The sequence below is a fragment of the Agelaius tricolor genome, unplaced genomic scaffold (assembly GCF_023055355.1).
Source record: "Agelaius tricolor isolate 1412-34295 unplaced genomic scaffold, bAgeTri1.0.p SCAF_17, whole genome shotgun sequence".
NCBI classification, from domain to species: Eukaryota; Metazoa; Chordata; class Aves; order Passeriformes; family Icteridae; genus Agelaius; species Agelaius tricolor.
In genome coordinates this window covers 6,531,482-6,554,818 of record NW_027269277.1, presented here as the reverse complement: position 1 = coordinate 6,554,818, position 23,337 = coordinate 6,531,482, and the positions used below count along the sequence as shown (strand labels likewise).

At 46.9% G+C, this 23,337-nt stretch overlaps 1 protein-coding gene across 1 annotated transcript in view; it reads right to left on the bottom strand.

The window, feature by feature from the left end:
- Positions 1–2,392: 2,392 nt before the first annotated feature.
- LOC139597215 (rho GTPase-activating protein 20-like) overlaps positions 2,393–23,337 on the bottom strand; it is a 30,249-nt gene continuing 9,304 nt past the window's right edge. Inside the window, exons 2-15 of the mRNA XM_071442269.1 lie at positions 18,576–18,658; positions 15,803–15,973; positions 15,148–15,297; positions 14,586–14,627; positions 13,804–13,888; positions 12,899–12,976; positions 12,669–12,735; positions 11,207–11,395; positions 10,291–10,466; positions 9,604–9,765; positions 8,416–8,525; positions 7,295–7,484; positions 6,595–6,712; positions 2,393–6,081 (exon numbers count right to left, since the gene is read on the bottom strand). Of these exons, the coding sequence (XP_071298370.1) occupies positions 4,352–6,081; positions 6,595–6,712; positions 7,295–7,484; positions 8,416–8,525; positions 9,604–9,765; positions 10,291–10,466; positions 11,207–11,395; positions 12,669–12,735; positions 12,899–12,976; positions 13,804–13,888; positions 14,586–14,627; positions 15,148–15,297; positions 15,803–15,973; positions 18,576–18,655 (3,348 nt within the window). The 5' untranslated portion in view covers positions 18,656–18,658 and the 3' untranslated portion in view covers positions 2,393–4,351. The remainder of the gene's footprint in view (positions 6,082–6,594; positions 6,713–7,294; positions 7,485–8,415; positions 8,526–9,603; positions 9,766–10,290; positions 10,467–11,206; positions 11,396–12,668; positions 12,736–12,898; positions 12,977–13,803; positions 13,889–14,585; positions 14,628–15,147; positions 15,298–15,802; positions 15,974–18,575; positions 18,659–23,337) is intronic.

The following is a 23,337-nucleotide window of genomic DNA, read 5'->3' as shown; positions in this document are numbered from 1 at the left end:
GGGCAGCAGCACGCAGCCTGAGCTAAGAATCGTTTGGACAATACTCCTCGGCACATTATGGCATTCTTGGCACGTCCTGCACAGGGCCTGGAGTCGGACTCGATGATCCTGAAGGGTCCCTTGAACGCAGGATATTCTGCGGTTCTGTGATTTACGGAATGCCAGCGCGACCGTGGGGCCTAGGCCGCGGGGCTGCTGTGGCGGCGCTCTGCCGCCAGGGGGCGCGCGCGGGGCGGCGGCGGCTGCGAGGAGAACGAGGATGAGGAGGGGGAGGCCGCGGTGGCGGCGGGGCCGCTGAGCTGTGCCCGTCCCTTCTCCTTCTTCTCGCCCTGAGCGGTGCCTGGGCCTGTCTCGGGGAGCCACAGCTGCCATTTGTGTCTAATGGTCTCTGTGCACATCCATGCCTTCCTACTGCGGACCCCAGCCCTGCCGCGCCCGGCATGGCCTGCTGTCCCTGTGGGCACAGGTGATGAGTGATCTGTGACTCCTCTCAATGGGCTTTGTGTTCCTCTCTGATCCTTCATGGAAAAATCGGTACAAATGTTTATCCCTGCCAGAAATTTATCCTTAGCAGAAGGGTACCTGCAGGAAGGATTTCTGGCATGGGCCAGAACCACGTGCTGTAAGAGGTGATGGCAGCAGGGTGGGTTTTTGCAGGGTGCCAGCCCTGTTTGGGGACCATGGATGTGGTGATGTACTAAGGCTTCAGCCTTGTGACTGGCATGTGGCAGGATAGCCCTTTGCTTTGTCATACATCAGAAAAATCTTCCAGGCCGTGCCTGTTTCTCCCAAACATCTTCTCCTCCAACTTGTCCCAGGTTTACTGTAAAAAAAAGAAAGAGAACAAATATGGATTAAATGAAAGCAGCTAAGCCATCACCTTCAGTAGCACTTCAAGTCTCTTGCAAAGCCAAGGTGATCTGGAGCTTTGCAGTCCCACTCCTCGGTCCCCACCTTGTTGTAGGCTGGAAGCTGGAGCCCAGGCTGCTGCTGGAAGAGGTCAGCTCTCTGCACACATCCTGGCAGGACAGCAAGAGAGGGAGCAGCTTCTGGGTTGGAAGGGTTGAATGACTGCTGTGTTCCTCTTCAGAGTGTGGGTGACCTCTGAAGAAAGAGTTTCTAGGACAAACTGTTAGCTTGGAAATGCAGCGAGTCAGAGTAGCCCGTGCTGCTCTGGTGGGGCTGGCTGTCCCTCGAAGGTGTCCTGGTATAACAGAGAGGCCCCTGCACAAAGGAGCTGCTACAAAGGAAGAGGGAGAGTGTGTCTTGGAAGACTGGCTTTCCTGACAGTTGAAACATCAGAAATAGAATTGGAAAGTTTAAAGTAAACTACAGCTGCCTCAGGCACTTCTGTCACGTTTCTGTCAGCCTGCAGGATAAGGAAAGAAATCATATATCCTGAACAGAAATAAGATGAGGCTGCATGAGTCATTTCTCTTCCAGGCAGATGAGCTGGACTTGTTTGGCCTTGATCTAAATTGGGAGCAGGCCCTGAAGGCTCCTCGCTTCCTGGGTGGTGACCATGGAACACGACTTCCCAAGAGCTGCATCTGGTGGGGCAGTGGGCAGGGCTTTCAGTGTGTAACAGGCCAGTGTGGTCTAAATGATCTAAAAAAGGGCAGAGAAAGAAGGGAAACCTGTTTGCATCTCAGGGCCATACATTAATGGAAAGTGTGGCCTTTCTGGAGCAGAAAGCCAACCAAGTGTCTGTGCATTTGTTATTTCTTGTTACGAGCAAGCTGGGGGCTGTGGAACATTTTCAAGATTGGTCTCTGAGTTGCATTATTGTCTGGCTCATAGAAATGGAGGGCTGTGAATTTCCAAGCCCAGAACTCTGGTTTGTGTTAAGTTTTGCAGGATTTTGTTTTGTTTAAAATAAAGAAAAAATGTTATAATACAGAGCTAGGTTAGAGCAGCTACCCAGAGAACTGTGCCCACATTAGGGAGCCTAAGATGAGGCAAGGAAAATTGTGTGTTTTTCCCTGTTTAACCCAGTGTTTCTCTAAACTAATCTCTTCCTAAGTTTCCTGTGATCTTTTTAGGTGATGCAAATTATGAGCTCTTACTCTGCATTTGGTTCAGGTCCCCTCTGTTTGACCTGAGCCCAGCTGCTGAGTTTACATCTGTTAGTATGTTTAGAATACAGAATCATCTCTCTTCCAAGAATAGGCAGACCTTTCTTATAATATTTACTGCTCTTTCACCTTCTTGAAAAGACAGGAGGAATGCCTAGACTGCTGTGCTGGCAGAAGATTTCTTGCCAGCGTGGCCAGCCTGGCAGAGCCGGGCTGGGAGGTGAGTGTGTTTGACAGCAGTTCAGTGCAAATGCCACCACCCTGACACAGGGGAGAGGGGAGCAAGAGCAAGGGAACAAAAGGTGACAACACCACAGTGACAACTTATGTGTCTTTTATTAAAACAGTTACAACTTTAGCTCTGGAAAAAAAGACTGTGGATGCTTTATTGCTGTTCACGTGTGAGGAAAATTATGTTGGTGGTGGAGTTGTGTTATGATTATATACACCTTTCATTATACAAGGGCCACAAAGGTGATCTGGGACAGAGTGCCACATTTGAGAGGTAAACAACCTTCATCTAACAAAACAGACTGTATACACCTTGGAAAGTGGGCTCTGGGCTTCCCCCTGGTTCCCTTGCCCTAGTATTTGATGATGTGAATTTGGAGTGCTGGGCCAGGTTCCTGTCACTGACCCTCACAGGCACCTGGCAGATGAGTGGAGGGATCTGACACCAGATAATTTTACAGAGGTGGCTTTCCCCTCTATGCAAGGACTGAACCATGGCAGCTGTCATGCAGCTCCAGCTCTGGCTATTTGCAGACACTCAGCAGCTTGCAGGGATACTTACTCCACAAGCAGGACTTTTCAGTCATTAGGATTCATGTATTTCTCTTTTCTTTCACCCATTCACTGTTCACTGAGTAAAAGGATTGTCTCTCTGACAGATACCACCATAGAAAACTCTCATGTAACTTTCAAATGAACCATCCCAAACCTTTCAACCTTTGAGACCTTTCCCATTGTTTCCTTAAAACGACCTGTCAAACTAATGTGGTGCTCTCAGCATCTGTTTAGAGTTCAGCTGGCAGTGTCACAACCGTCTAACAAGTCCCATTAAGTCTGTGGCACTTCTGAGCATGGCTTTGAGGGATGCTTCAGGACTCCACTGGTTGCATCTCTTTGGTGGTCTTTACCAGCAGCCTGCTTAGCACATCCCTGCCTGGAATTCCCCAGACTTAATTCTGCTGGAGTGCACAGGGCCACATTCTCTGCTGAGGGGGAACTCAGTGTTTCGTTTCTTTGAGCCAGCGTCGGTGATGAAGCCTGGACAGTTTCAGTGCATGGACTGACAACTTTCTGGCAAGATGTGACTTTGCTTCGGCATCTACTCAACAACATTCCTGACAACTTCCACAATTCCTTGACCTCGTGCTAAAACCAAGTCCTGCTCAAGTCTGCTTCTAGAAAGGGGCATCAGCATTGACAGAAGATTGTCAACTTTCGCTAGGACTGAAACTCCTAGCTACTGAGCTACTCCCAGAGGACACAGAAGAACATTCACAGCCCTGTCAAAGTGAGAGTGCTAAAATCCTTTATGGCAACTGTGTCTCTGTCAAATGCTAACTTTGGGGGAGGTATGAGAAGAAAGAATCACTGTGTAATTAATTCCAGAAAAAAGCAATCTTGGGCTTAAAATGTTACACATGCTGTCTGTCATTGAATGGACTTTGGACTCTGGGCTCCAGCTGCTGATTTTGGAACCCAGCCTCAACCAATAATGGTTGAGGGCTGTGAGCTAGACCGAGCAGACAACAGATGAGCAGAGTGAAGCAGCGGTGATTTCTGGAATTAAGGTGAAGAATTTTCCTTTGGATGATTGGTTGTGATGAACAGTGAATAACGGTGGGTTTTGTGCAAGTGTAAAGATTTTTAACTAATTATTAAAAGCATTAGCTGTCCCTGTTGTCCAGTCATGCACCGACATCAGCAGCTGACTGGAGAAAATAAAGCAATGTTTCTCTTTTCCTGCTATTAAAAAAAATGGAGTCAGGCCCTGTACAGGTCAGCTAATTCAAGGACAGGGAGAGTCTGGTGGTATTCACTCCATTCCACACCCAGCCAGTGAAGTCTCTTTCATCAGAAAAGGGCATAAAACACAAGAGCAGCCCCCCCCACCTCCCACCAAAATGAGTATTACATACACATTAGTGTCACTTTACACTTGTTGCCCCAGGCAGCCTGCTAAATTCTTCACACCCTGATCATATATTACAGAACATTTTCTGTTACACATACACAAAAAAATATTTAGTTCCTCCACAACCATCGCCTCAGACAAAAGTCTCTTCTGCAAACACCGCTGTGTCACGCTCCTCTGCGGCCACCTCTGCCAGAGGCTGGCTCCTGAGCCACTCCACCCTGCTCCGGAGCAGTTCCTTCTCCACTGCTTCCACCTCTGCCATGGGACAGGGCTCAGTTTCATCCTGCTTGAAATAGTCCCTGATGGTGTTGCGGATGGAGTCGGGGAGGATGATGCGGATGGTGTGGCTGAATGTGTCCGAGCCCTTGCTCTGGGTTGGCGCCTGCGCCGTTTCCCCTGGTTGTCTCTCCAGCTCCTCGGGAGCAGAGGCACTTTGGGGGCTCTCTCTGTGCTTGGCCTGCAGGGATGGGACCGTTGGTTGGTGGTGGTAGCGCCTGGAGAAGGACTGCAGGACAAGGGGGGTGTTCTGCCCATAGAACAATGTCTGGGGGATGTGGACTCTCACAGTCTGCAAGCTCTTAGATGGGCTCTGCTCACTGATGCTGCTGGGTGAGTCTCTGCTGCTGGTGTTTGTCACAGATCTCTCCTCTTCTCCCACTTGAGACCCCCGAGAGCTTTCTTTATTTGGGGCCACATAAAAAGTTATCTTGGTGCGCTTCAGGCTTTCCTGGCTCAGAGGGCAGTCATCAATGCCTTTGATTTCTATGTTCTTCACTGTCTTCTCCCTGTGCTGCTGGTGGCTGGCCTGTGGGGATGTCTCACTGCATGGGCTGGCAGCTGGGTGCTCAGGGCTTTCTTCAAACTCTTTGGTATAATCCTGGCTCCTGAGCGCTGGGCCAGGGCACCCTGAACAACTCAGCTGTCTCTCCTCCTCTTCCCAGTCAATGTCAGTGAATGGGCTTCCCATGACAGCTCTGCTGACACATGGAAAACTTTTCTGCTCTCCAAAGCAATGACTGGTCTCTCCAGCCTTGGGTTCACCCTCGTGAAAACTGTCCAGATTGCACAGATGTAAAGGAGATGTGAAGGATTTGTGCCACTCTTTTTGGGACCTCTTGGCAGCTGTTGGAGACACAGCATGAAGCCTGGCAGAAGTGCCAAACATGAATGGCAGGGATGAGACATCTGTGGGACTGATGGCTGATGACTCTGAACAGTAGGAGAAAGCACTGTCTAAGGAGCTAAGTGAGGAGGCAGATGGCGAGGTGGTGGTAGAGGACAGGCTGGAGAAGCTGGACCTGTTGGACAGGCTGGATTTCTGAAGGCTGAGCTGCTTCACCCTGGAGGTGGTCTGAGGTGGTTGCCACAAGCTCTGCCTGGCCTTATTAACCCCAGGGCTTAGGCCTTCATCAATGAGCTTCTGGCTCTCCATCTGCAGCTGCCTGAGCCTGTGGACGTAGTCAGTGTGGCTGCCCATGATGGTGGCGTCGCAGCTGGACTGGCGGGCCACGGGCTCGTGGCTCTGAGGGGGCAGCTGGGAGCTGAGGCAGACGCTGGGCTCGGAGGAGCAGCGGTCCCGGGCCGGGCTGAGCGAGCGGATGGAGCCGATGGAGCAGAAGGAGCCGTCCTCCTCCAGGAGCTCGTAGCTGTCTGCGCTGGCGTTGGTCTGCGCTTTGCTTTGGTAGCAGGCTGTGATCTCACTGAACAAGTCCCAGTCTTCCTGATCCTCGTCGAGTAACAAGCTGTTGGGTATCTCAAAAATGGCATCATCAGATTCCAGGTGGTGCTTTGGCCCTTCTGGATCACAAGTGGAATACTCCAGCTCATCAGAGGAATCATCATGCTGAGACAAGCCTATGTCTGGGGCAGAGGACACAAATTAATTTGTTGCCATATATATAGTACCTAACAACCAAAGCAGGGAAATTATATGAAGCCCATGGAAAAACAAAGATAATCCATTATTCTCACAGGAAATAATAAAAAAATTCTGGTTTGAAGACCAGTTTTCACGACTGGCTTGTATTGATAGGACAGCTAACAGAGACAACTCCATCTCTTTCCATACAAACCATGTGGGACATGGCAGTGCTAAGGCTACACTAAATTCTTGGGATGGCTAAAGTAGGTTTAACAGCAGCCACAGAGAAAGACAACTACCCCTGGGGTCACATTGGAGTTTCTGCACCTCAGCACTCTGCTTTGTTATCTCTTCCTGCCTATGCTTGACAGGCGAAGGGAAAACCAAACCCAGCTGGTTTTCAATGCTATTCCTTAGAAGAAACATGAAGGTATAGCAAACTCTTTTGTCTGAGGACTTTACCTATTAAAAGATTTTAAATATTTCTGGAAGATTTACTACCACCAACTTACCCAGAGATTCTGCTGAGTTTTTGGACTTCTTTATGTCAGCTCTTTGGAACAAGGAAGCAATATCACCCCCAAAAATCTCTCCTGAGTTTTCAATCAGAAACTGCACTAACAAGGCCACCTGGCAAAGACAGGAATTCACAGATTCAGTTTCATGAAAACAGAGCAAGTAAAACCATACCCAGATCATCTCATTTTTTTTACAGATGTAATTTCCTTAAGAAGCTGTTAATAATGTGGCAGTGCATCTGTATGAACACCTGAGGCAAGAATATGAACTATGTGAACTGGTGCTGTGAGCCAGGTATAGCACATTCTACAGTTTTCCTCACTATTGCTTACACCTCATAAGCTCCAAGCCAGCATTCCTCCTTTCTGGTGCACTGTTGTGCTCATTGCTTATTTTGTTCCAGCTGAGGTGGCAGTGTCCAACTTCAGCTGCTCCAGTTTTCCTGTGCTTGCTTGGCCATATAGGAAGCTCATCTGGTGAAGCAATCACTGCTTCCCTTTTCACCCTGGACAGCCTGAGGGGCTAAACCCCTCCCAGCATGGGCACAGCTGCACAGAGGAAAGGATGGGGCCTGGGTGCCACTCATCCAGCACTGTCACCGGCCCTGTGCCTTCCTTTAGACTACAAAAGGCAGTGCCATAAAAAGCAGTGAAAGGGGAAACCAGAGGTTTTCCCAAACCCATGGAAGATTACCTTCTTTGTAGACCGGCTCTCCTCTTCAGGCCCAGTGGGACTCGGTAGCCACAGCATATTGGGTGCTATGCAAAGAGCCAGGTTAAAGGCATTCATCTGATTCACTCCAGAATTCTGCTCAATATGATGCAGGACTCCAAAGAGGTGTCTGAGTAAGATGAGGTTGGCCTCTGGAAGCTGGTTGACGAGACTATTCAGAGAGTAGGAAAAAAAGGAAAACAGTGCTGTTCACAAACATCTGCTCTTTGGATTCCAGAAGTTGCATCCCAAAGCTTTTTCCCCCTTCTGCCCCTTTGTACCCAGCCCGAGACATCCACATTTGATAATAAGGTGAATCTGTGTCACTCCCCTCCACCAACTCATGTGAGAGCCACAACTCTGCATCCAAATTTCCCACCTGCTCTGGTCTCAGAGCTGGACGGACAAAGGGACTTGGGTTCAGAGCATGTGGGGGGAACCCACAATGCCTTAACTAAACAGGGAATGCCCAGAGGAGACAGGAGACAGCTCCAGGCCAGCAGCACTCCAGACCACACCACTGCTGTGTCATGTGCTGTGGGGAACATGGATAAAGAAGGCCCAGGATAAATGGTAAGGTTCAAAAATTGAGCTGAGCCATGGTTGAATAAATGGGATATCCAACAGGAGGCTGATAAACTGCTCATGCTCAGGGCAGCAGTTTCAAGGCAGTAAAGCCATTTTCAAGGTCCACATCTCTGCCTTGACAGGGCTGTTTATTCTAACTGCCAATATGATGATCAGCCTCATTTCATGGACATAAGAATAAAGTTACTGTCATTAAAGATTTAATTCTGCTACCATAGATGCACTCCTGGTGGCTGAATTGTTATGCTTTTTCAGTTTACTTGTTCTGGTAATTTGAACTAATCATCAGAAGAGAATTTTTAAATTACTTTTTTGGGATCAGAAATGTTGAGGATGTTCAAAAAAGACCATTGAAAATAAAATTTTCTGATCCATGACACTGGCAATCAGCAGTAGCTCCTCCCCTGTGGCCTGGAGCATTGCCAGTAATCTCCCAGAAAATGAAGGCAATTCTTAGGCCCATATGATTCCCCCTTTTCCCACCAAAAGAAACTTTTACAAAGGCTTTTACAAACCTTTTGATAGCTTCAATCTTATGTGCCCGATTTTCTGTGTCCACAGCTTCCATCCACAGTCCGTGCATGTCTGAGGATAGAACACTGTCAGGTATATTTCGGAGAAAATCCTGAATTAAATATATATATGCAGAGCAGTCTGGTCAGTTTTGAATTCCTGGTTTCAGTTTCACAATGCATATAGTCACTGTTTATTCATATTAAGCACAAGATAAAACAAGACACTACACAAACATGTTTATTCTCCCCTCCCATGCCCACCAAGCTGTCTTCCTCAGGCTCTTTTGTGGCAGCACTGCAGGATGAACAGGCAGCCCATCTGTTTTGCCCCTTCTCCAGAGCAGGACTGTCCCTTTTCCAACAGTCCAGCAGAGGACTCAGCCCTGGGGCTCTGCACAGATCTCTCTGATACATTTCTCAGCTAGGAGGACTGCTGGTTTTTCTCAGGGGACTATTCAACAACTCAGTGTATGTCTTGTCTTGGAAAATGCCTGGATATCAGGCCAACAAGAAAAAAAGGGATTTTTTTTTTATACTTTGGTGCCTAAATTACTCTGACCAGATTTAATTGCCAGTATGAAATACAAGCTTTTCCTTACTGAACCATGGGTCTTATCACAAGCTTCATCCCCCACCCACCAGAACCCCTCTGCTTGGATTTAGCAGCTGCTTTCCCTTGTGCTTTCTGGCTGATCAGAGGGTGAAAGCTGGGGGTCCAGAGAGCACAGGTCAGCTCCTGTTTTGGGGGTTGCAGAGCAGCTGCCCTCAAGTGGCACAAGTCCTCCCAAACCTTCTGCAGCCTCTTCCTTGTATTCAGAAATGACAAAGAACATCTGTGCTGCTGTCAGCAAAGGGTTTTATGCATATGTCAGTGCAGCATCTGCCATGTTATTTGGCACTGTACAGACATCACAGCTGCCTTGCAGGTGGACATCACTGTATTTCCTTCTGGGGGTGGTTTGGTATGGGCAGGTGCCACAGGGAGCCCCATCCTGAAAGGCTGCACATGTCTGCATGTGAAAACCAGGCCACTGTATCACCTCTGTGCACACAAACAGGTGAAAATGTTCCTTGCTGGAAAATGCTTTCTATTCCCCTGAAATCCTCCCTACCCATAAAGACTCACTGCTTCCTTAAAGAAGGAAGGTGCCATTGGCCCAGACAGCTGAGTTACTCCGCCACACATACCGTGATGACAGCTGCAGCCACAAAGACTGACTCTCCATCCACCTGAACATCATCTCCAGAGTTCAGCTTCTCTTTCAGTTCCTTGCAAGTCTTGGCATTGGCAGAACGTCTGAAAATGCCCCTAGTAGAGGGACCTTCATGGTACAAGAGGAGCAGCATATCCTAAGAGAAAAGCCAGTTGTACTTTAGAGCCTAACACTTTACCCTCTTGTTTGTGTATATTATTCATCATGTGTTGCAATGTAATTAGCAGATGACCAAGTCAGTAATGGAAAGAAAACAACACAGGAGATTTATCCTGATCTAACCAGGGATGAAAACCTGACAGGCAAGCTGCAGATACAGTTCATGTGGGCACGCTTATCCTGTGACAAGTGTGAGCCCAGGGGACTCTTGCAGTGAGTGAGTTCTAGGTTACATAGCATGGCAGGATCCACTGACATTGCCCCTTGTCAGCTGGTGATGACCTTGAGACACCCACTGAAAAGGACAGATGCCTGTGAATGAAGAGATGGGGACTACCCAGGAGAGGGTTGTTCCCACCCTTGTTACTGAGCTGAGTCTGGATCACAAGTAAACCATGATCCTCTTCCCCCTGCAATCCTCATCAGTGCTGCAAGTGGCTTTAAATTTTGGGCTAAAGACATCAAATTTACATCAAGACAAGCAGTCCAGGCTGCTGCTTACCATGATTGGCTTGGGAAGGATTCCATCAGGACAGACAGAGGACAGGGACAGGCCGAAGAGCTTGCGGGGCGTGGTAGGGGACTGTGAGGGAGGGCTGCCCGTGGGCGTGCTGGTGCTGCGGCGCAGGGCCCAGTCAATCAAGGACTTCTTCCTCTTGGTGTGCTTCTGCAGTGACTCTGAAAGCAAACACACACCTTCATTACACACCTGCCTGTCCTCCTGCTGGACAGCGAGCGATGTACGGTGGAGGCAGAGTTCCCAGCAAAACAAACACTTTCTACCCTCACCTGTTTATTAACTGCACTCTTAATGGGGATGGTTAGACAATATACAGCAGTATATATATGAAACCACTTATTCATCTCTCAACCATCAGCAAAATTCTCAATCACCATTCTTCTCTTGCTGTCTCTGCAGTGCAAGAATCACTTCACCCTTGTGACCAGTGATAGGCCTTGAGAAAATGGCATGAATCAGAGTCAAGGGAGGTTTAGGTGAGATCTCAGGAAAACGTTTTTCACCCAGAGGGTGGCTCAGCACTGGAACAGACTCTCCAGGGCAGTAGTCACAGCATCAAGGCTGTCTGAGTTCAAGGAGCCTATGGACAATGCTCTCAGGTGGATGGTGGCGTTATTGGGTACAGGGCCAGGACTCAATGATACTGATGGTTCTCTTCCAACTCAGCATTTTCTATGATTCTATTACAATGACTTGCAGTTGCAGACTAACGAAAGACTGAAAGCTAAGTCGAGACATTTGCACAGAGAAATTTCACTTCTCTGCAGTCTCTTCCTCTTCACATTCCATTCAGGTATGAGAGCAACTCTGGATACATGTATGATGCCAGAAGAGCTCAGCACTGCACTGGTCAGCGGAGAGTCTCTATCTGGCTGTACCACACTCCTGCAGCCCCTACCTCTCCTCAGCTGCATTGGAGCCTGGAGTCTGGGTTTCAGGACAAACTGACACTGTTTTTCCTTTGGGAGCTGAGCAAGGAAGGAAGCCTCTGTCCCATCAGCCAGGAGAGTGTTGTTGTTGGTTCTTTGTTGCTGGTCAGCAGAGTCTCGGAGACAGCTCAAGGCAATGCTGAAGGGATACTCGTGCCCTGTTGAGCAGAGTTGTGTAAAGAGCAAGCAAAAATGCAGAGCTGTGGTAAAAACTCTTAGTGTTACTGGAAAATTCCAGCTTTGGTGATCTCCATGGTGAATGGTTAGAACTTAACAGACAAAATTCAGTGGTTTATTTTAAAATGTTTCTTCTATTTCTCAGATCATCCCCTACAGATCTATAGCACTCAAGCACCATTGTGATTGTCCTCAAGGCCCCCATATACACACCTACCCTCCGTCAAGCCTGAGGAGTTTCTAAAAGCTAAACACAAATTGTTAGAAAGGAAAGCTTTCAAATAAACAGCCTGTGAAGGCATTGATGCAAGTGGCCTACATGTGCCCGTGATGTCAGTTTAGTACTGGATTAAGGCTGCAGTTCAGAAGATAACAACCAAAATGCAACAAACTGGGTTTTCAATATGATGCAATGTTTTGTGTGGAAGTTTCATTATTTGAGAACTGAAATGCAATGAAAACTAAGTAAGTACCAAAAGAGTAGGATAAACATGTTAGCTTCCTAACTAGAAGCTTGTAAGTCACCAATATGCCATGGAAAAATTCTGCTTCTTTCAGTTGCCAAAGTGCTTTCCTCTAGATCTAAAACACTCTTGCTGAATACCCACCTGACTGCAGCAATTGGTTTGGTTCTGACCAAAGGCAAAGGGCCTGGGAAGTGTCAGGAGATGCTCTGTCTGACAGAGGTCAGTGGACACCTCTGTCACAGACAGTGAAGGTGGGCAGAGGCTGCCCCTGACCTCCTGCTCTGCCTGTGAGGAGATGCCTGCCTAGCTGAGCAGGAGAGCAGGACCAGCCTCCACACCTGGAGCCCTGCAAGCTCATACCAGCAGCCAGATTGAATTAGGCTTTGAGGCATGTCCTACCCCTGCACCACATCTGCTGCAAATAAGGTATTTCTTGGGCCACCTGAAGATCTCCCATTTATTTGGAGCATCTGCTGAAAAGTGTGATGGGCTCCCACCCCAAAATGCACAGATTTGCTTGGAAAAGGGAGGTAAGTGTGAAGTTTTTCAAAGATATCACCATGCTTTGATTAAATGTGGATGCTGAGATGATAAAAGCCAAGTGACATCTCACAGCAACTTGATGTCACATGTTATATCAAGAACAGTGTCCCTGCTATTGCTTTTTAAGTGAAGGATGGAATGTTTGTGATGTTTCTCTGCCACATACACTAATACAATTTATTACTGTTTCCTCTGGTGCCAGAATTAAGCAACAAAATCATGCTCAATATGGGAAGGCTCTTACCAATGAGAGGATAAGCAGGCTCATCTTTTCCTGAGACCACCCAGAGGTGGTGTTCACTGGTCCTGCCCTGTTGGGTGAGGAACAGAGAAGAGAAAAATGTTAGCTGAGAGGGGCCAGAGTGAGGGCCCAGAAAGCAACAGACAGCAAATCTACACTTATCCACACCCACTCTGTCCTGTGAAGCAGATGCTGCCAGAATCCTTAGCTAAGATCTGTCACCTGCCACTTACAGGGAGCCCAAGCTGTAGAAGGGTCTTCTTCATCACACTCTCTGCAGTTTCCACATTGGACACCTTGACTTCAGTAGTCTAGAAAGGCAAACAGAGAAAATACAGGAAGCTAAGACAAAGGTGAGAAGTCTGGTTGCATTTTCTTGTAGCTTCAAAATCTGGGGAAAATGTCACATCTGTGTCTAAGGACTGTCTTTACTAAATGTTCATGGTTGGATGAGCTGTACAAATTTGAACTACACCAGAAAGGATGATGGGTAAACAAAATGAAAGCTATTCTCCACTCCTTCTTCTGTCATAGGTCTATAATACCATCCAAAGATTTCAAACAGCAGAAATCACAGGAGGTGGGTGGTGCTTAGATGCCGTGTTTGATCCCATCAATGTTTGTCTGATTATAATGTCACTGTCACTCAAAAGGGTGAACATGGAGCACAGCAATGCTCATCAACCAGTGTCAGGGGTCACTCTTTGAAGGAAGAATACCCAGGAGGCAAATGTGACCCACCAAGCTCGGCACGAAGCCAAGAAATGTATGCTAGACTGGGACACATTCCAGTAAATTAATTCAGGACAACACACCAATGACTCTGAGATCAATACCCTCAATTCATAGCACTGGAAATAGGAATTGACTGTGGCACTCAGCCACAAACTGGCATGAATTTTGAAGTGAAGCAAAAGGAAAAGAGAAAAGAAGTCAGGTGAAGAATAATCTTAAGTGCTGTTTGATAAGGGCCTGGCTATCTACTCCTTTCTCAAGCCAAAACTCTCCAAGTGGGCTTCCAAGTGGCAAGGATGCAGATACTCAGATGCTGGAATATCAGCACAGCCCTGCATTCTCTCCTACTCCACAGACCCCTGTGTAGTCTTGATCTGACAAGCAGGTCCTTAGTTTTACTTACAGAAGAACAGTTGTCATCATCCAGCACAACGATCTGAAGGGTCAGATTCTTCAGATACTCATTTTGTTTTACCTCATTGATATGCCTGAAAGTCAAAGAAAAGGGGAAGGGATGTAATTTCCCAACCAAATTTGAGAAGAACCCTAAAATTTGGATGAGACATCCTCCTTGGCACTGTAATAAATACAGATTAATTATGACATACATGAATGCAATGTTCATAGTGAGGCCCCATGCTCTTACTGACTTCTTAATCTACCTGGAGCACAAAGAGTAACAATCCCCCACATGCAGTACTTCAGTGCAGGTAGATGTGTCTGTATAATACCTTCCAGTGTTCCCTCAGGATCACTACTGTTCTCCACAAATCAGAAGATTTTTTCCCCCTCTTTGTCTCTATATAAACACTTTTGTCTGAGTGTTAGTGGAAACCACATATAAAACATAAAAGAAAAAACTGTAGCCTCTAGATGCAACATAATAAAAATTTTAGTTGAAATCAAAAAACATCTGAAGAATCAGTAACATTTGTGACAGCTCCACAGTGATTAGTAAAGTCAACCTCCAGCTCCAAAGGAAAAAGGATGCTCCATCAATATCATCTTCTGATGGACCCCCTTTTTTCCCAGCTGTTAGCACCAATTTTGCACTCTCCTAGGGGCATCAATATTCATCACTTAGACACTTGACATGCTGAAAATCAGAGCATAATTTGAAGGGCAGATTTCTCTAAGGCCTGTAGAGGAACCACCTGGAAGGAGGATGAAAGGAGGGTCACTTACCCCAGCAACTCTGACAGCCATCGTTCCTTCACATCAGCTGAGCTGAAGACAAAAAGGGAGGCAGATCATCAAACAAGTGCTGAATGGGTAACAGCCTTTGGAAACTCTACCCAATTTCATTTATATATGGCTGTAAGTCAAAGCTGCTTCCTGCAAAGCCCTGGAACAAAAGCACAGTCCTTTCCTTCTTCTGATCTATTTTAACAAATACCAAAAATAATAATAACAAAAAAATCCCAGCAACAAACTGGACCAGGTTTCCTGTCAGACTGGTGAGTGTTCAGATAAGGGAAAATCCCTTTCTGTGAAGTTGGAGTTAACTCATCTGGTGGGCCCTCATTATTTTTGCAGTGACCTTTAATTGCTATTTTCTTTCTCCTAATATTTCCTTCCCAAAGTCTGCTGTTCCTATAACTATTGCTGCCAGCACAGGTTACCTGGTTTCAGGGTAAGGAAATGGAAAAGGAAATGGGCCCTTTAGCCTCAGTCATTGCTCACTTGACACAGGGAGACCTGAGTAGCTACTGGGATGCAGAGGGAGCTCTGATGTCTGATAAGGTACCTGAAGGTGACAACATAGTTGGTGATGGGCCAGCCAATGACAAATGAATTCTCAGGACTCATCTTTTTCTCTGTCACTTCACTGAGACAGGTGCCGGTCCACACTTCACTCAGATGCACTTGCTTTTTCAGCTTCAGGCTGGAGGAGGATCTGCAATGGAAATTATTAATTCCTTAGGCCAGAGAATAATATTTAGTCCTCCAGAGTCTGATCATGCTCCTTTCAAGTCATGCAGATGCAGGTAGAGCTCTTAATTTATATGTGACAGAAGGAGTCAGACTGAAAGTCAGTTTTGTCCTTCTGCCTCTTGCCCTCATGGTGATCTTCAAGCAGCCTCATAAGGAAATGGGCAGAACTGATTAGACAACATTTTTCTTCAGACAAATGGAGTGAAACATTAATACCAAGAAGAATTTGTGACGGTGGAAGGGGGAAATGCCACATTTTAGATCCACATTTCCAAAGAAGCATTGTTTTGGAGGCTGCTAAATGCTCCACAAGTAGATCAGAGCCTCATAAAATCTTGTGAGTTGGAAGGTACCCACATGATCATTGAGTCCAACACCTGGCTCTGCACAGGACAGGCCAAAAAGCCCCACCACATGCTGAGCCTAGCTTCAACAGCACCTACTGGGGAAAAGGAAATTCCTCTTACTTGGACTTGGCAATGACCAGCACATCACTCAACAAAATCAGGTGTCTTTCCTGGGTCTGCAGGCCCACGGTTAGCTGCACTCGCTCATCCAGGATGAAGGTGGAGCCTGGGCTGCTGAACACCCCACTTGGTAGCCCATTGTCTGAATGGGAAGAGGAAAGAGTAGTTTCCCTGGAGGAGTAAGAAAAATCACAAGACTTTGTCAGAAGCTTTCCTTTTCTGTTTTGGAGGAGCCTGAGAGCTCTGTGCTTCTCCCAGCCCCTATTGCCCTCTATTATCACCCACATTCCCCTGCACAATTAACTTTACCAGCCTCAGACAGAAAACTGCCTAAAAAGACCACACCAAATCTTGTGAGATTAAGTTGCTGAAATAGTAGTTTTTGAGTAATTTCCAACTCAGGTAAAAGACTTACTTCCTGTACATGTGCTATGACTTGACCATGGAAAGCCTGTGGCTCATGGTGTGGCTCAGCTGGGCGTGGGGGCACTGCCCTTTCTGTGCATGTTTTCCATCCAGCCTGAACAATTTGTCAGCACAAGAGTTGCAGCAAAAAGAAAATGAACTGCATGTACTCATCTAATTCCAGACATCTGATTCTGGCTTGCCTGGCAGCCATCCAGCTTGCTGTTTCCACTGAGATTCATAGAGGTCCTCACCATTTCCAAAAATCCCTGAGGGGTTCTGCTGTTGACTTCAGTCAACACGGCAGCATGGAGATTGAACCAGACCCTCTCCCTGTGCTGTCCCCAGCTGGAAGAGCTCTGCCAAGTGCAGTGTCCTTGCCTGCAGCTCAGCACCCCACAGAGCACCTCCTCAGCACTGCTCTGGGCTCAGGGCAGCTGGCACAGCAGCTCCCACAGCCATTTCTGTGCTGCATGAACATGCAAGAGTTCCTGCTTGTGTGTTTGTGTGCCTGAGCCTGACTTAATTAGTAAAACTCTGAGACATGGCCTTAGACTGACACAGAAAAAACCTCACAGAGATCCTCCTGTCTCTACACATAGAGAAAAATGTGTATCTTGCTTGCAGGCAAGGATACTTGCCTTCCCTTCACCCCTCAGCAATTCTGCTCTCCCTCTGCTGCTCTACTGCTCTACCCTCTAGTCTGAGGACACTCTACACAAACAAATAAAAACCCACACGAGCTGTAATTGCAGTATTTTTGACGTTGTTGGTCTTAACTCCGTTTCCACTGGCCTCATAACTGAACTCACTTGATTTCACAGGAATGAGGTTAAAACCAGCCAGTAGCTGCTTTACTAAAATCCTCCCCCAGTCACAGGAACACCTGCACTCTGGCAAACAGAAATTCCCTCTTCCCTCCTCCACAGCCACCACCAAGTGAATCTTGACTTATGCAGCTCTGGGGCTGAAAGTGAGAAGTTTCATCACCTTCAGATATGATATTAAAACTCTCCATGTCCCTCAGCTGAGCAGTGGGAGCCACAGCATCTCACAGTCCCAAGCAGTGGATTTCCTAAAGCTGGAGGATTACCCAGCTTTATAAACACAATGGCAGGATAGCAAAAAAATCTCAGTGATGCTTTCATGGCCTGAGCAAAGATGGCATTGGACCAGCTCCCTCCACAGCAATTCATCACAATAAGCACTTAAAGCTTCCCTCCCTCATAAGGATGTTCTCCAGCCAAATAAAGGCAAGAATTTGTTTCTCTTCCTCACTTTTTTTTTTCCTTACTGCAATTTAGAAGGGGTGGGAGGAAGGAAAAAGAAGTCACATAACTTTTTCAAATGACAACCAAATGAAAATCAGTCCTGCCCTTCATATTAAATGTCCTGTGAGACTGACACTCCCCCTCATTCCAGAGAAGCAGGCTGCACTGTGCATCCATCACCAATGGTGGGATACAAAAGGGATATTCTCCAGAGGGCTGGTCCAGATCAATCAGTTCAGCTTTATCTTCTCCTTCTTACAAAGAGAGAAAAAAATCAAACTAAACAAATCCCTCAGGAAATGTTATTTACAAGACTGCTATCAGAGCAAGGCAGAAAGGACCATGGTATCCCCTTATCTGTCTCTGGCAGTGACACAGTGCTGCAGGAGGGGAGGAGGTCAAGGAGGACTCAGCTCCCACTGGGCTGAGGTGCTCAGCTCAGGGCTGAGTAAGAACACTCAGTGTTTCAGCAGAAAATGTGCATGACTGGCTGGCATGGGGCTCCCTGACTCTGCTGACACTCCTCACTGCAGGAGCATCAGTGGAGGCACAGGATGGGGGCAGCTCTCCACTACCCAAGCTGGCAGGGACAGGCTGGCTGGAGCATGTGTGGGTCTGGCAGCTCTTCCAACAAGTGTCCTGAGCTGATGCCATCCTGCACAGGGCTCTCAGGGCCTGGGCATGCCTCCCACCACTGCCTCCATCTCCAGAAGCAGCTCCAGCCCCCTCACCTGCCCAGGTGTACCTGCAGCTGAGGCAGAAGCAATTGTCAGGACTGTCCCTCCCAGTGGCAGTGCACACATGGAGCAGGGGCTGCAGAGGGCTCTGGCAGTGATGAGCTGCACAGGGCGTGGCTGTGCAGGGAAACTCTGAGATGGAAGCCCAGGATGCTCCTCAGGGGTGCTAAATCTGCATCAGCCCATGTCCTGCAAACCACCACATCTGCCTGGTGCCTTGTCCCCCCCACCTGCCCCCACCTGCCCCTGCCACAGGACCAAATTGCCCTCAACATGCTTAAATGAATTTGAAAACCCATTTGATTTCAGTCTGTGCAGGCAGAAAGATGGAAACAGGAGTCAGAAAGATATTTTTTCTACCTGGAATGGGACTTTGATTTTCCAAGAGCTTTAGTAATGGCAGATGAGGTAGATCGTCTTCTCTGGACGATGGGCTTCATCTTCTGCAGGACAAAAAGACATTCAAGTTAGCCTGGCCACCCTGGGAGCAGACCTGCTCATTGCACTCTTCAAATTCTCTTTTTGTCTAGCTAATAATCATGAAAGCTCAGCACTGAAAGCCATGATCTGTGCTCCCATGTGCTCCCAGACACCTCCCTCCCCTTCCTGATCATTAAAACACTGGTCAACTCTCACATTTATGTTTTCACAGCCAAATCTCAAAGTAATTATATGAATAAACAGAGGGAAAAAAATCAAAGGATGAAGTTCAAGAAAACTTCCAAACACTCATACCATGAAAGTTTGTTAAGGAAAAGTATAGAAATACAATTTAAAACTGGACCAGACCAAGATATGAAGAGCATATAATGCTTTAGGGAATTGTACTTTATCAGCTGGAGGAATGAATGAGGTTCCTTGGTAGATTTTTCTCTATTTTCGTTTTCCATGACTCCCAGTTCAGCAAACAGGTTGTTACCAGGCCCCTCTCCAGGCAGCCTAACCTCAAGACACTTCTGTCTTTTTTAACAGCCACAGCCACCAAGTCTTGTATAACACAGAACTGGGGTGACTGTAATGGTGAGACCTAAGAGTTAGAAATTATAACTATCCAAGCTAACATATACAGAGGTCACAGGTCCCCTTTTATTTGCTAAGTAAATTTTGTGCTGGAGAAAGATGAGAGATTTTAGCCTGGGAGAGAAATCCTTACATCAGTGACTCTTGATTAGTAAGCATGGGAAAATCTGTCCCGTGGCTCATTTCTAATTTCAGCATTTGCCTATGTTAGAGCTTTAAGTGCCAGGGAGTTCAGAGCATGTTGAGACTTACTGATCTTTTGACTTCTGAATGTTACAAAATATGAAAAATTCTAGGAATTAAAGAAACCAAGATTGCTGGTTGATGAGGGAGGGCTCCTAAGGGGAAAGGATGTTGCTTTTGTTAACTGTATACTTTTCAAGGTCTGTGCTGAGCAGTGAAAACATTCATTGCATGGGAGCTCACTGGTCCCATCTCTGAGGATGCAAGGCTGTTACAGCTCAGCACCTTATGACTGCATTACCATTCCTGTGATGCCAGGGGAAGGTTTTATCTCATATCAGGGATGGAAATGCAAAGGACAGAACCATTTCAGCCAATTTGTGTGACTGGTGTTCACCACATTATGTCAGGTTTTTCAGAGCTAACTGGAAGGCTGGCTGGGGCTGGTTTCCTTCTGTTTGCCCTCCCTGGAGCTACAGGAGCTCAGCATGGCTGCAAGTCTGTCTCCAGGGGTTTGTGTGAGAAAATAAAAATTGGGGGAAGTGATTTAATGCTGTTCAAAAAGGAAATCCATGGCAGAGGCTGGAATGGGGTCCAGCTGCCAGGGAAGGGACACCCTCCTCAGCTCCCATTTAGTTTACAAGACTTTTGACTTCTGCAGCCAAGGACCTGGGAATCCTACAGCCTAGAGCTTTCCACAACACAGACTCCTGACTCCATGCCTGACCAGGTCCAACAGAGGCCTCCAAAGCACAGATGACCTTGTGAAAAAGAATGTATGATTACATAACTAAAGCTGGAGTGGGCCTGCAAGTGTGACTTAATAAATCAATTTCCTAATAGATGAATATTCAGCTTTGCAGTATCCTTAGTGCTCCCTAAGTAGGTTCCCTGGGTACATGTACAAATGTAGGCAGAGGAAGATGGACAGCAATTTCTCCCTCATACCCTGCTGTGACATTGCCAAGCAAAAATCTGTCTTTGGAAGTTTCACAGGGAGAACTGAATAAAAATAACATCAGCTCACAAATGCTTGTTTTAAAAAAAGGAAGCCCCTACTAAAACAGAACATCTGGCTTCTGGAAGTGCCTTAATAGGATAAAACATTCCCACAAACATAATGCAGCAAAGCATCAGCCATGCATTATCTGAAGGTGGGCAGTGAGGATGGGTGATGCCAGCAGCTGCCACTGCAGAGGTCACTGATGAGGACAGGGTGAGCTGAGGCACCTCTGTGCCAGGGGCACTGCAGATTGCAGCAATGTCTTCAGAGGCTTTGTAATAAACCCTTGATAGGATCTCCTGTGCCAAAGAATCCCACGGCAAACAATACCTGGCTGTAGGCAAGGCGATCATTTTGGCCACTCCAAAGCCACTCTCTTCTGGGGTACAAGTGGTGCTAAGGACAGACCTGATGGAATTTTAGTGTAGGAGGGCATTTATCCCAGAATAAACTTCAGGGAGTTGGTACTGGTGGATTTCTTCTTCTGACCACTGGGAAGGCTTTCAGACTGTTCCTGTATGGTGACAGCAAAGCAGCCTTGTCTGAGGATCTGTCCTACAGCACCACCTCCAGCAGGCACTGGGCTACCCCTGGAAGTCCAACAGAGACAACACTGGGACTTTCCAGTGGAATGCTGTGACTACAGGACACAAGGTACTCCCCATCTCTCTGGAAAAAATGCTGAGATCATCAGCTGTCCAGAGGTCCAGCTGCCTGACCCCAAACAGACTCTAGGCAAACAAAAAAATTGCTTTCCAAGACCTCAGCCAAAGTTCCTTTGATCCTAGCCAGTCCCGTTCCTTTGGCAGGACATCACTGACATTATGGAATCCCCTTACTGTAGGTAAGGCAATCATTTTGGCCACTCTAAAACAATCATCTGACTGAGGGAATTTGACACACAGCTAATTGGCAAAATTTCAGGGTTAACATACTTAATTTGCATATTTAATAGAGGAATAATAAATTGTTCTGCCTTTGGTTTCAGTAGGCATACAAAGTAAAACAGTTGCTCATGTACTCCCTCTCTGCATGGGAGAACCTAGCTGTGTATCTCATTTTAAACAATTTGATTGTGCATGGGCCAGCCCATGTAAATGATATTTTCTTAAGAGACTGCTGGACCAGGGCAGAGTCTCCTAACACCTTGAGTGTTCTCACAGTGCCATGTAAATGCCCTCTGAATCCAGCATATTTCTAAGCTCTACAGTGTCATGGTTTTCTTGCACAAACCCCCTCCCATCTCACTACCCATCAGCAGCATTACAAGTGCCCTGTGTGATGCTGGAGCCCCCTGACCCTCCTGCCCAAGGGCTGGGCTCGAGCAGAGCTGGCTGGGCTCTGAGGGTGGCTCCCAGCCAGACTCACCTGGCTGCCAGCAGCCTTGCCCAGCCCTTGCCCACAGCATTGCTGCTGCAGCAAGAGGGGACCTCGTTGTGCTCCTCCACACTGGAGCCAGGCTGTGCTTTTTCCTGGAGGTCAGCTCTGCTCTCATTCACTGGGCATGGAATCACAGAAGTGCCGAAGGACATGGCGTGATCTCTGTGCTGTTTTGGTGCCATGGAAACAGAGACTCATTTACCCAACACACTCTGGAAGTGCCTGAACACTTCTAACACTCTGGACCATGTTTGTGCATTACTCATCTGTGAGCTGCTGATTTTAGCTGTGTATTTCTTGGCACCAGGGGGGCTGTGAGTCTGATGCCCTTCATTCCAAATCCATGTATGGTCTCTGCTATCGGCTCAGCTGGCCAGCAGCACTGGTTGTTTTTTTTTTTCCCTGCTGACCTCTGCACTTGAATGTTATTCTCCAAATAGTTAAGGTGGGATGGAACTGAAAAATAATGACATCTGCTTAGCACAGGGTGGGTTTTCCTTCTGACAACAGCGGGTCAAAGTTTGCAATGCCTGTGGCACTGGAATGATGCTGTTTGGTTTAGTTGCCATTCAGAAATGAAAAAAAAATGTTTAACAGGGCTATTTTTCTGTAAAACATAAATTGAAATATTTGTTTCAGAAACATTGATACACTGTTTCTTTGAAACCACATTGTGTTTTCTTCAACCCCAGCGTTTCAGGGTGGGGTTGCAGCACCCAGCTCACACTTCCAAGGGAAATTTGCTGGTCCCAGTGCTCGTAGCTGCCAGGTTCTGTTACTCTATGTGGAGCATTAAGCTGTCAGTGTTACTTTCCCCTCGTTAGACAAACAGTACACTTCCCAGCTGCAAAGATGATTAAAGGGTATCATATACTCTTCAAAAAAAAAACCATCCTAATTTCTATAATCATGGATTCAGAGTCCGTTTCATGCTGGTATTCTTATCTGTCAGGGAGGCTTATGTTGCTAATGGTCAGAGAGAGCAAAACATGGGCCACAATGTCTTTGATTATTTGGGGCATCACAGATTGTTCAGAGCCCACAACATCAACGTCATTCTTATTCTTGCATGGATGTTGTGAAACGTTATCTTCCTACAAATATTCTCCTCATGATTTCAGCATGGGGTGTCAGAGCAGATAGCAGATCACTGCTATTGATCAGCTGAGCACAGCTGTCAGTGGAACAGGGCAATTCAGTGGTCTGCTGGACCAGGGCAAACATTACTGTACAAATGTGGCACATGGCCACTTAGTTCTCAGGCAACATTTAAAAAACACTTAAGAATCCAGTTAAGAGTAGAGAAACAATTCATTGCTTGGACTTGGATCCATGCATGTGAAAACAACTGCTGCTGTCCTGTCCAATAATGAGTTTACATTAGCAGAGGCATGCCTACAAAAGCCTCTTAATGAGATAATGTGGGCACTGCTGCCTCCTGTGCTGTCCATGCTCCTACCATGTACCCATGGCACACTGCTGTTGCATTTCCAGTTAGAAAATGCCATTAGAGAAAGATAATGAAGCAGAAGAGAA